The 13,428-nt window shown below is 41.7% G+C and overlaps 1 protein-coding gene across 4 annotated transcripts in view; it reads left to right on the top strand.

The window, feature by feature from the left end:
- The first annotated feature begins 610 nt into the window (after nt 1–610).
- LOC118222700 (5-hydroxytryptamine receptor 2A-like) overlaps nt 611–13,428 on the top strand; it is a 35,311-nt gene continuing 22,493 nt past the window's right edge. For 2 of the 4 annotated variants that reach the window (XR_004764309.1, XM_035408471.1), the window contains exon 1: nt 611–1,914. Coding sequence is in view for 2 of the 4 variants with exons in the window: in XM_035408471.1 (XP_035264362.1) it covers nt 1,545–1,914 (370 nt within the window). In the remaining 2 variants the exon portion in view is untranslated. Of the gene's footprint in view, nt 1,915–8,171; nt 8,264–13,428 lie in introns of those variants that run through there. The other 2 variants (XM_035408472.1, XM_035408473.1) reach the window with 2 other exon arrangements.

Genomic DNA, 13,428 nt, shown 5'->3' with positions numbered 1-13,428 from the left:
GCTGCTATGTCTCTCTCTCTCTCTCTCTCTCTCTACTTTGCCCCTTATCAGCAGCCACTGATTGTATGTGTGTGAGTTTCTGAGAGAGATGGTGCATTTGTGTGTGTGGAGAGAGAGAGAGAGAGAGAGAGAGAATGTGTGTGCTTGCGTCCGCGCGTGTGTCCGTGTACATGTATGTGTGTGGGAATGAGTGTATGACTGTACATCACACTATCAGCAGATTCAGAGGGGAGTGTGGGGAGGTGAAAACTGGAATCTTGGAAGCGTCCAGAATGCATTGTGGTGGATGACCATTCACTCAGACTCATGCTCTCCTGCCTCCTTATACAGTGCATTGCTTTTCTGGATTTTCTGGGTACGGTCATGACACTGATGAAACCACAGTATTCAGTCGGCAGTATGCTGCTTCTGGAACACAGGAGAGAGAAAGCAGCATGAACAGAGAGAAAGAGAAAGTGTGTATGTGAGAGAGAGAGAGAGAGAGAGAGAGAGGCTGACATAGAGAGACAGAGAGAGAAAGGGGAGGGCAGAGAGAGCAAGAGAGAGAGTGACTCAGAGGAAGAGAGAGAGTAGAAGAGGGAGGGAGGGAGGGAGACACCGAATAAGAGAATGATCGCAGTCCCTCCCTGCAGGAGTCAGGGTCCTGTTCTGTCTGAGCATTGTGGATTTTGAGAAGCTGAAGTCTGAAGGCTGTGAGAAGAGGAATCGTGACGTCAGTCTTCCTCCAGATCTGCCAGCTTACAGCCTCTGACTTTGGGGGCAAGAGAAACAGCGAAAGGAAAGATAAAGTTGGTGCCTTTGAAACTTTCACTTTTTTGGCCCCTTTCTCCTTTTCTTTTTCCTGGACTCTCATGCACATCGATCCTCAAAAAAAAAAGTGAGACACACCCCCCTCGACTCCACGTTCTGCAGGTCTGCGTGTCACTGTACTGTGGGGTGCAGGTGTGATGCAAGAGAGGTCCCCGCCAACCCAAGAAGAATCCTGATTGATTCACGCTCCATTTGTCTCCATTTCCAGCTGACGGAGGTGAAAACAAAATCGACTTGCCCCGCTGCAGAAGTGGATTAACTCCTATTTACTCTCCAACGAGCAAGTGGAGGGGCGTGTGTGCATTTGTGTGTGTGCACTTCTGTGTGTGGCAAGAGTTCAACCAGCTGCTTTCTCGGAGGCAGACTAGTGGATTTACAGCCATTTCTGATGTTTCTGTTTTATTGCATGTGCCCATGTGGAGCCCAATGTATTGACAGGGGATCTCAGATCTCTTTCTTTTGGAATAACTGGGACTTCTCACACTGAGGGTTGTTACTGTTCTATTGTCTTTCTCATTGTGCATCTGAAACTGCTGTCGCTGCCTCTCCCATTTGCGGGGTCCCCTCTTCTGCTCGGGTACGACCTCGGCAAACCTCCTGTCAAACCAGGATGGGAATGCATATAGCTCCCAGAACTGTGTCAACACACCTCCCGCTCTGTCTGGTGGGTTGATCTCCGGGGGAAATCGTGCACGGGAGTGTGTACGTGCACGCGGTGAGGTGGAGTGAACACCATGAACTTGTGCACAAACGTCTCGGACACCAGCTCTTGGATGGGGGCTCAGGCGGTTCTGGGTAATGTTGGTGGGAACGTTTCACTGGGATGTAACAGTAGCAGCGGTGGGCTGACACAGTATGGGGTGTCCCACAATGATGGGGCATGCGGGTGCTCCAGCACCACATCGACGGAGAAGAACTGGGCAGCACTGCTCATCCTGGTAGTGATCGCACTCACTGTTGCCGGCAACATCCTGGTCATCATGGCCGTATCCCTGGAGAAGAAGTTGCAGAACGCCACCAACTACTTCCTGATGTCACTGGCTGTGGCGGACATGTTACTGGGCCTGCTGGTCATGCCTGTATCCATGGTGACCATCCTGTACGGTAAGTGATGTCATGGGACTGGAGGGTCTGCTTTTGGGGCTTTAAGTTGACACATGAGGCTCTGATTGGGTGACTTGGTGCAGGGTGTGGGGATTAGGGATGTCGAGACTGTTAATGGATGATGATGTTGTTAATGATTATGGTGTAAGCCAAGGCTTCATGTCCAAAGAGAGTGGAGCTACTCCCATGTGCTGTTCATCACTGACACACTCTGACATATCCCAAAATTATGGTTAATTTCATGGGGGGTTAATAAGTTTCAAATGAAAATGTAGGTAATTTATAAAAGATTAGGGCCACTCTAAGGTTCAGGTCAATGAGGTATTTTCACATATACACACACATATACACACACACACACTTATGCTAACTCACACACATTTAGAGCTGTTCTGTGTGTCTTGTGTCAGATTCATAGCATCATTCCTTTTCCTTGCACATTACATACACTAATGCACATACTTTGTTTCATTTTCCCTCCTCCTCCCTCTCTCTCATCTCTTTTCTCCCTCCCATATGTTCTTCTGGTGAGCTATTATTCCCCTCTTCCATCCTTCTACTCTCCCTGTCGGTTTCTCTCTGTTTCTCTTTTCCAGAGGCCTTCTGAATGCCATTTTAAATGATGTAAATGTCACACATCGGAACCTGACTGACACTCCGTTCTCTGTATCATAGTGAACAGAGCTCATTTTCATTAAAAACAGGGGAAAGTCTGCACCACTGGTGTGATGGAGGCACTGAGTTTCTGGTTATTGTAACAATGAATTAATGGAACAAGGTGCTGTGAATATGATTTTATCAGAGGACAATGTAAATCATTTCACCCTATTGGTGCATTCTGAAATATACTTAATATTTTCCTTTGCACTACATTTCCATACAGCTTTCTTATATTATCATAGCGAATCATAACATTACAAATTAATTAGCACACATTACCAAGGTAAAAAATCATTTAAGTAACCCCCCATACTCCTGCAGAGTCTCAGAACAATTGGAAAAATATTTTCCCCTTTAAGAAATGTTTTATTTTCACAGTCCATAGATGAATTAATCTTGTAATATTCCTTTATGATCTCATAATAACTGCAGTTTATTTATGGTATATTGTATTGAGTATATGCTTGGCACAGATTTATAGTATATTTTATTTTTATGCATATTTCCATATAATAGTGGTGTTAAATCACTACTGAATTCTAGTCTGTAGTAGGTGTTGCAAAGAGGTGTCAAACATTTATGATTTTAATGAGTTGGGTGGTCCTAAGGCATAGTGGTCCTTTTAAGGGCATTGAGATGAAAAGGCTTGGAAGTCATGTACTAACTAGCCTACCACACAATCCACTGCACGTGATGGGCAGGGAGGGAAAACTGCATTGGTACATATTTTGTTCTGAAAAATAGTCTCAAAAGATGTAACTAAAGTCAAAATGGTGGAGGCATACATTGCTTTGCCTGTATTATATATGCAAGGCCCACATTTCAGTTACATTTGATATAGTGGTCATCCGTGGTAATGGGTTTGGCTGTAGATGGGTATGGGTAATGGATGGGTAAAGAAATGTAGTAAAGTACCAGTGTAGATGGGTAAATGACTGTGTGTACAGACAAATTAGTGTGTTCCTGGTTCGTTCGAAGGGACAGAGCTATCTCAAACTGCCAGGGGCTTCTTTTGGCACAGTCACTCTGGCTGCTTCTGGTAGCAGTGCCGTGGAAAGGTCTTCCCACTAGTGCAACAGAACAGGGCCACCACCTCAGTGGTGAACTGTGAGTGTCCTGTGGGAACTGCTACCTGGTGCCATATGTTTTCAAATGGAAATGCTACACCTTTGTGCTCTTGTGAAAGTCATTACTCATTTAGTCTCATTATTTTTTTAGCTCACAAAATTCTGTTTTGTATTGTATTGTCCCTTCCTGATTTCCTGTTGCATATTTGTCATACTGAATGGCTTCTGATCTTTAGACAAAATGTGATATTAGACAAAGGGAACCTGAGTAAACACAAAACACATAATTGCTCCTTAAACTTAATAACTGGTTGCACCACCTACAGCAGGAATAACTGTAACCAAATGCTTCCTATAATTTGATTTCAGTCTTTCACATCCATGTGGAGGAATTTTAGCCCACTCTTCTTTGCAGAACTGCTTTAATTCAGACAAATTGGTAGGTTTTCGTGTATGAACTGCTTGTTTTAAGTTCTGCCTCAGAGGTTATAGCGGGTTTAAGTCAGGACTTTGACTTGGCCACTCCAAAACTCATTTCTTTTCAGCCATGCTGACGAGCGACCATTCTCTTCAACAATGTTCTGATACAGAGCCAAATTCATGGTTCCTTCAATAATGGCAAGTCATGCAGGTCCAAAAAAGAAAAATGTTTGAATGTTAACCAGGAACTCATGCAGTGTTGTTGTTAATATTGCTTTAGGGTAATGCCATGGTTGTCAGTGCCCCAAAGATGAAGAAATGCTTTTGTAGATGTTTGTGGATAAATGTCCGTGGACAATGATAAATTCTGTTTTTCAAAATGTCTTCTTTTCTTCTGTGCTTGTTCTATGGTTCAGTGTGATATGACCTATCATTGTTTTTGTTCTGTGCCACTTTCTGAAACAGAGAAAAGCGATCGGACTTGGCTAATGCTAGCAAGTGGTTAACTAATGGCATTCTGTCATTTATGTCAACAGTGTTTGCTTGTGGACGTTAGCTGTGCAACTTTTGGCTTGGATACTAAGGACAGTCTCATAATAATGTTAGTTACATTACTGTTAGCAGCATAGCTTGTAGCTTTGAAGCTGTCATAAATAAACCTTAGCAGTAGATAGTTGTGATCTTGCTCTATCTTCTTTTTCATTTCATACTAAGGACCCTCTGTCTAAGCCAGCAGTGTGGCTGACTCCAACCCCATTGTGACTGCCTTTACTGTGCCAGCAAGTAGAGCTAAGCTGAAAAACAAAAAAGAGATGAATGTCACTATACTGTAACCTTAATAGTAAAGGTGTTGCATCCTTTCAATCCAGTGGAATCTGTATCTTTTAGGTAGGTTTGCAAAAACTACTACAGAAAGTAAGCAAGAGATACACGGTGTTCCTTTTTTTCTTTGTTTTATTAAGTGAGATGGTGGCAGCCCTGAATCCCTATTAACCAGCTCCCCTCCAGGCAGTCCTGATAGCTCATAAAAGACTGTTGCCGAATTGCACTTTATTTTCTTGTGTTCTTGTTCTGCCATTTTACAAAATGACATGATTGAAATTGCTCTTTGTTTTCTTAGATTCTGCTTATTTTGTCACTTCACAATGAAATTATGTTTACAGAATAATACTTATCTGTCATTTTACATTGACATAATGTTTGCTGAATAAAAATGTTTAGAAGTAGCAAAGATATAAACCGTACTCATTTATAGAAACATAGTTGGCTGAGGTTTTCATTCATATAAAGTATCAAAAAAAGCATTATGAAGTTATCGTATCAAATTATAAGTGTCAGTTTTGGTATTGCTATTGAAAAATTTGTGATACCCAACCCTAGTCGTAAGCCTTCTCAAAATCTGCAAACACATGTAGAACAGATTAGCAAACTCCCACGCCCTCTTAAATATCCATGAGCAGGTACGTTGTTCTGCAGCCTGGACAAACCGGCACTGTTCCTCATGCATCTGAGGTTTGCCTATTTGTCAGAGCCTCCTTTCCAGCACCCTGGCATAGGCTTTCCCTATGAGGCTGAGAAGTATGATTCCCCAGTAATCGGAACACATTCTCCTGTCCCCTTTTTTAAAGATGGGGACAACCCACACCAAAAGCACTGTTCCCAACCTCTACACGACATTTAAGATATGTCAACCACGGCACCCCAATCACAACCAGAACCTTCAACATTTTGGGATGGTTCTCTGCCACTATGCAGCTCTTCAATTACCCCAGTGACTTCTGCCACAGAGATGATTCTGAACTTTCAGAATGTTCCAGCTCTGCCTCCTGAAAGGAGGGCATGTCTGTCGGATTCAGGAGTTCCTCAAAGTGCTCCTTCCACCTTCCAACAGTATCCCCAGTTGAGGTCAGAGTTCTACCACTAAGGACTAAGGGTGATGTCCTGCTGCCAAATTGTTTTCCAGAATCACCCTGAGGCCACCCAAAAGTCATCCTCCAAAGTCTCTGTGAACTCTTCCCACACCTAAGCTTTTGTTTCTGCAACAACATCTGCTGCAGCCTTTTTGTTCTTCAGCTTGACCGCCTCCCTCACTGCAGGAGTCCACTAACAGCTTCTTGGGTTGTGGCCAGGACAGGCCCCGTCAAGCTTATGACCTCAGTTTCTAGCAGCTCCTTCTACAACAGAGGTTTAAAGAAGGGTTCATTCAGACTTAATTTTCCCAACTTACTGTAGGACACAGGAGAAGCTTTTTCAGAGGTGAGAACTGATCATTCTTGACAGGGTCCTCTACCAGGCATTCCCAGCAAAACACTCACTTCACATTTGGACCTACCTGGCCTGTCCAGTAGCGTCTGCCACCAGCAAATGGTGATTATTTGACAGTTCAGGTCCTCTCTTCACCTGAGTGTCCAGAATATACAACTTCAGGTCTGATGAGGCAATTACAAAATTGCTCATCGACCTTTGACCCAAGGTGAACATCTTCGTGTGCAAACATGGTGTTTTAGGGATCTAATTAGTTAATGTTTGCCTGGGTCCTCACCCCAGATCAGTTCACCTTGGGAGACCCTACCAGGGGCATAAGCTACCGACAGCATAGCTCTGAGGATCATTGAACCATGCAAGCACTTCTGCCACAACAAGGCCACAATCCAGGAAGGGAAGATGCTACATGTAGCTATTTTCCTTTAAAATCCTGCTGACTCATTTTGGAAGATAAAAATGGCACTTATGTCTATCTTCCAATAAGCACTTTGAAATCCCATTTTTTAAAGTGCATCATGACTTATTTCCTGGTTCAGTGGTGCAAATGTGGGTGAAATTTAGGTTGTATACACAACCTCAAGAGCTGTTGTATTTATAATGTGAAGCAAAAGGTATGTTTGGTTGTAATTGTACATAAAGACACCAAGTATTTGAGAGTATTTACAAAACCAGTCATGAGATCAAATATTTTGTAGCTGTTAATACAGTATTGTCTTTCAAATATTTCAGATACTTCAAATACTTTGAATATGTTTACAAATACTACAAATACATTAAAATCAATACTTTGTTTTTCTAATACATGTTACAATATTTTAAGATTATTTGAAAGTACAGTTCATACAGCTCAAAGTGATTTACAGAGGTTAAAAGAAATTGACCTGTAATATTACAAAAATCAGTATATGTGGTAAAACATAATAAAGACATTAAACAAATAACAAATAACAAGTAACAAATCTTACATGCATGATTATATTATTTAAATTTGAAATAGCAAACACACAATGGATTACTGAGTAAAATGAAAGGGAGTTGGTGATAGGGAGGGGGAATTGATCTGGAAGCTGAGGTGAGAGGAGAAAAGAGGCATGGCATTTTATACCTGAAAATAATCAGGGAACAGTGTAAGGGGTTGTCTGGATATTTCCCTTTTATAATCTTTCTTTAAACCTCCAATTAGAGACTGGGTTACATGAAATAGCTATGATCACAGGAAAGACAGTAAGTAGATTGGCCCTTAACTTCACACTGATCTTTTCGGTCACAATAAGAATTTTCACGTGAAGTGCAGTGAGGCTGTAAAAATAATGGTGGCATATTAGTGAGCTATGAAGATGGGTAATCATAGGTTTCTGGGTGACTCATCGCGCTAAGACTCTGGGTTTCAATGTGTGAGTGTGCCTCACGATTTGGTATCGAATCCTCACTGTGCCACTGCTAACTGTGGCCTGCAGCCCCAGAGGGAGATGGATCTTTTTCTTATTGTGGAAGAGAAAATAAGGCCAATGAGAAGCCTTTGGTCTGTCCAAGCAGTTGTGCTTGAAGTGTAGCCTTCTGATTTAGTGATTGCAGAGCTCAGGTGGTCTGTGGAATGAATGAAGCAACAGAACATTTCTGAGAAGGGGAAAACAGTAAAAATAAAATAATTGGGCATAATTTAAATCTGTGCCAGCGTGATTCAATCTCAAAAACGTTTAGCACCATTCATGCGTCAGCAGTCATATGAGCATGTCCAAAACCATCCCCTTCATGATGGTGGCAGTACAGACATACATGTATTGTGAATGGAGAGCTCTTCGTTACTTTGATGCCCAGCCTGTTTCTTTCTTTCATTCACCCGTTACACACTCCTGGGAGGACATAACCGGGGAAAGGCGGATTTTCTGAAACAGCTGACACAAAGGAGCAGTTAAGTGGGCGACATAGCTCAGGAGGTAAGACCGATTGTCTGTCAGTCGGAGGGTTGCCGGTTCAAACCCCGCCCTGGGTGTGTCGAAGTGTCCTTGAGCAAGACACCTAACCCCTAACTGCTCTGGCGAATGTGAGGCATCAATTGTAAAGCGCTTTGGATAAAACGCTATATAAATCCAGTCCAGCATGAGAGGATGTTTAAAAAAATTTCTCCCAAATCTACATTTTAAAAACCTACTGAATATATTGCAAAATAAACAAATTATTTCTGCTTTGGTCCCATTGGGATACATATGAAAATAACAAACAGAATGCAATATTAAAGCAGAAAGGCAATATATTGGATGTTTTGAAAATATACAGTGAGCTCCACAAAGTTTGAATGTTAAAATGAGCAAATATGAATATAAAACATACATATGTTTTTTTTACTTGGCTTTGTATTTCCTAAAATTTGGGGGCTATGTATAATAAGTGCTTTAATAAAAGCTGGGAGTCTGCAGTTTAACAGCAGAACAATTATTGACAACAGAGCCAAAGAAAAAGCTAAGTCTCTTTGTCCCAAACATTATTGAGCTTACAGGGTATTTGAGTGTTAGTGTATATTCAAACACATTATTAAACATGGCATATGTTATAGTATAAGACAATATATTTTTATTACATAAGGGAGGGATGTTTAGGGCCAATCACAAGGGAGACATACCTCTCAGTGACAAAAAACTCTAGCTCTTTGAGGAGCTGTTGAGTTGATGGGAGAAGCTAATTTGCCAGTGACATAAAAAACTGTTCTATTTTCGTTGTGTACTATGTACCATCTAAGGGATATTTGAAGTGCAAGAATATCCCGCACCCTAATGATGTAAAACTCTCACGAAATAGGGAACATTCACACAGCCATTTCTGTCATCTGCTACTCATTTCTCTGTCTCTCACTTTGTCTCTCTCATACTTCACATCGTGCTTTTCATCATAGACCCCCACCCCCACCCTTATTTCTATTCAGTGCCATTACTTTTGTAGCAGTTATGTTTGAAAAATGAAACAATGAGCCAAAGGAAATCAGTAATCCTACATATTAACTGCTTCAGAAAAAATAGTCTCTTTCTCTCTCTCTTAGATGGGGGAGAGAAGCGGTGAAGTTCCTTTGAGTTTATCTCAGTAGTGAGAGCCATCAGAGAGCCATGTGAAGGATGTTGGACAAGGTCGTTGCTAAGTTGTTGAAAAGTCTTTTTGGGGGAAGGATTAATTCACAACCAGTACCATTATTATTTATATTATATTATTAATATTATTATCTAAGAAAATATATGTATTAAAAATAGGCAATTCCTCATAATAATCCATGATCATTAAGGGCAGTCCCTCTGCCTATGGGAGGCAGCTACATATTGGCAGCTCTCTCTCATATTGGTAGCAACTGGTAGCTCTCAAATTCAAGGTCTCTCTCTCTCTCTCTGTCTCTCTCTCTCTCTCTCTCTCTCTCTCACACTCGCTCTCTCTCGCTGTTTAAAGATTAGGATAACAGGAAGGGAGCGGTGGTTCTGGTGTCCCCCTGAGCGGCAGCAGGTGATAACTGTCCCTTGTATACAACAATGCTTTATGGCTGATCAAGCAAAGGCAAATGATCCTACTGCCTGTGCAAAAGTAAATGTCCCCTCTGTCCAGGGAATCAGAAAAAGTGGGGAAGGTGACATCCTTGGGGATCACCGATTGCCCCTGTTTGTTCTCCCAAAGGAGAGGGGAAGGAGGACTCCATTATCCTACAAATGACGCCTGTGACTGAAGCCATAAGAGAAAGGGAGAGAGAGAGAAAGGAGGGAGGGAAGAAGGGGGAGCACGACTGAGAAAAAACAGTATTTGTCTAAATATGTCAGCATATCTTTGCCGCACCAATAATTCAACTGAATTGAATTGAAACTGACAAGGAAAGAGAGAAAGACATTAAGACAGAGATATGTCCACATAATGTGCTGTCACAGTACAACTGTATACCTGCCAGTAAGATCGAGAGAAATCAAAAATGAGAGATTGTATTGTTTTCACAACAAATGATATACATGCTTGTTTTTTTATGATTGCATTTTCTTTTATGCCAAGAGCTGGAACAAAATATTCATTATGTGATTAATGGACTAAGACGCCTATTGAATGCAATTTTATTCTATTCTATTCTGTTGGTTAGCCAAGAAGAGTAATAGAGAGAGCGGAAGGAAATATAAAGAAAGGGAAAGTGCGATTTGATACTACGGCAGTGTTGATATATTTGGGGGCTATGTCAGCAGCCGTAGGCTACTTATTCTGCCAAACCTGGAAGTAAACAAAGGCAGAAATAAGGGACAGGAGTGTTGGGGTGGGATGCGGAGGGGGGAGGGTCAGAGTTCAGCCAGGGTGTTTGGGAGGGGGAGTTGGGGAGGGGTAAATGATTGATGTTATTCCAACTCCTGCTGTCATCTCTTTAGCGCTGTCTACTCCCTGGAACGTCACATGCACAGCAGAGATGTGGTTTATCGTGATTTTAGAGTCTCTCCCTCCTTCACCTTCCTGTCATTAACATCTCGAAAAAGGGCTCTCTGATTCCACAACCACCGCAGCTGATGACTAACACATCTGCAACGGCCCAGTAACAGGTAAAGAGCCAACATGGTAGTCCTGAGATCAAAACAAGTGCCCTTCTTCACAGCCAAAAACACATAGCCTGCCATACCATGGTTGTAGCTGATATGAGGGACTGAGACAGAGAACAAAGAAGAAAGTGTGTGAGAGAAAGAGAGAGACAGAATAAGAGAGAAGGAGAGAGAAAAAAATACAACAATTTTTCCATGCTGGCTTACAGGGAATATGAATATGTGTGTGTGTGTGTGTGTGTGTGTGCGTTGGGGGGGGGGGGGTGTATTGTATTTTGCAAAAATATGTAAACAAGGAGATGGGGCTTTCTTTGCCATCAGTACAAGACAAAAAGAATCAGGGCACTTTCAGAAACCTTAAAATTCAAAAACCTTACAAAAGGCATACTCACTTCCCAGAGAGCTTTAGTAGAACAATCTAGAATTCAACAGTTTCATATTGGGACTCAAGAAACATATTCAGCTGTTATCCACGAGCTTTTCAACAAATTCAGCTAAAATGTCAGTTCATGTAAATGGCTGATAATCGGTTTCTGCCACTTCTACACCCCAAGAGGCTTCTCATCCCCAGTTCTCCCACTCACTCTTGCTGAGAACAACTCCCTCCTTAAGATGTGACGAAGCCCTATGACTGACCTCCTCTTTCCTCCTGAAACTACAGCAGAGAAAAATCTGACAGATTGATTTTAAAAAGCATCTGCTACTTGGACACTCTCCCTCAACCAAACACCTGAGAGATCCACATTGTTATGTGATGTCATCATGTGTATAATGGAAAATAAAACAGGGATAGTACAGGGATTTTCAATCTTGTCCAAAAAGGGGTGGTGTGGGTGTAAGTTTTTGTTTTAGCCCAGCGCTAAGACAACTGACTCTATTATCAAAGTCTTGATTGAATTAGCTAATTAGTTGAATCCGGTGTTGAAGTGCTGGGCTAAAACAGAAACCTTCACCCACACCACCCCATTTCAGAAAACATTAGACACCCCTGGGATAGACAGACTGAAATTATCTTACTAGTACGAAACACAAAGGCAGTCTGAGAGGAACAGACCTTGAGGAATATACTGCATATCTTTGATTCTATTATGACTTTTTCCTCAGCGATATGCTGAATATGTTTTCTTTTGAACTGTTTACATGAAATAGTACTTGAATTGTTTATAAAAGCAATACCTTTGAGAGCGCTATATCAACTGCGCATTTTATTGATTGATAATGTTCTCGTCATCTGATCCACAGACTGTTCTCACATTAACATATGAGTCACATCTGAGAGTCTTAAGCACTCCAAGTCCTGGGAGATATCCGCAAACTTAAATAATATCATTCATAAGGAAAAATAATCCTGCTTCATTACAGCTCGATCCTGTATTTATGAAGTTGTCAGGCCAATCCTGTTCAGAGATGTATCAGTGACTTTAATATCCGGAATGCCCTGGAATATGTCATTTACATCCAAATTTGGGTTCATTGTCCTGAGACTAAAATTTTACAGATTGCAGAAGAGAGCATGCAGAAGAGACATTCATTGGAAGTGCGTATAATCGTTCGGGAACTTGAAGATTTTTTAATTCCCAGGTGAGACAATGTTCTACCCTTGAGCAAGTTACTTAGGCTCAGTCGCTTCACTAAATGTCAAGCTATATGAATGTATGGGCTGTGCGTATAATGTAAAAACAGCATTTACAGGAATGTAATGAATATTATTGCACACACAGCTGTTCATCCTATTCTGCCAGACCGAAACATATACAGTTGACTGGGCTGTGTCAGGTATTTTTACAGTCATTTCAATGAGCCGTAAAACCTGTCTTATGTCCCGTTTTGATTGTGAATTAATAATGCATTGACAGAGCTCTCCTTGGGTGCAGATTTAGCGCAGCTTCCCGTTTTGTTGGAAGAAAAAAAAAGCACCGAGAACGGCCGTTTTCTTTCTGAGCGCCCTCCGACCCTGGTGAAAAGCAGGAATATAAACTGTAAACATGTGCATGCGGGAATATCTTTCTTTCTCTCCGTCTCCGCCTTCGTTGCATCTCTCACACTTCACACTCTGCCGCTCCTGCATGGCTTCTCTCTTTCTCATCTCATTTTCTCTATCAGTGCTGTGGTTACAGGGGAGGGGGGATGGGGGGGGGGGGCGGTGGTGATTGTTTACTGTATTATTTCCTGATTATTTCCTGCTTGTTAGAAACAGAGATCTCAGAACGCTGATGCAGCCATGCGATAAAGCATCTTTGACCATTCAGTAGCCTACGAGTGTTTTTCATTTATTTTAATTGCTATGTGATACAGGTTCTCTGACTCCATGTGTGCAGAAAGAAATGTGTTAAGATTTAAGGTGATTAAGGTCTTTAATACTAGTATGTATCGTTTATTTTCTCATCACCTGTCTTTTCATACGGAACCAGCTTCCGACTCCCGAGCATCATTAGACAGCACAAGATTAATTACATGCACTAGACAGCATTAATTAGGCTGGGAAATATGAAATGTCTTGAGGTCCCTTTACATCCTACATTTCCCAAGTGGCTTGTTCCTTCCTTTGTGTGGGATATATG

Source organism: Anguilla anguilla, chromosome 3 (genome assembly GCF_013347855.1).
Source record: "Anguilla anguilla isolate fAngAng1 chromosome 3, fAngAng1.pri, whole genome shotgun sequence".
Lineage (NCBI taxonomy): Eukaryota > Metazoa > Chordata > Actinopteri > Anguilliformes > Anguillidae > Anguilla > Anguilla anguilla.
Note: the sequence above shows the minus strand (reverse complement) of the source record. Positions and strands in the feature narration are given on the sequence as shown.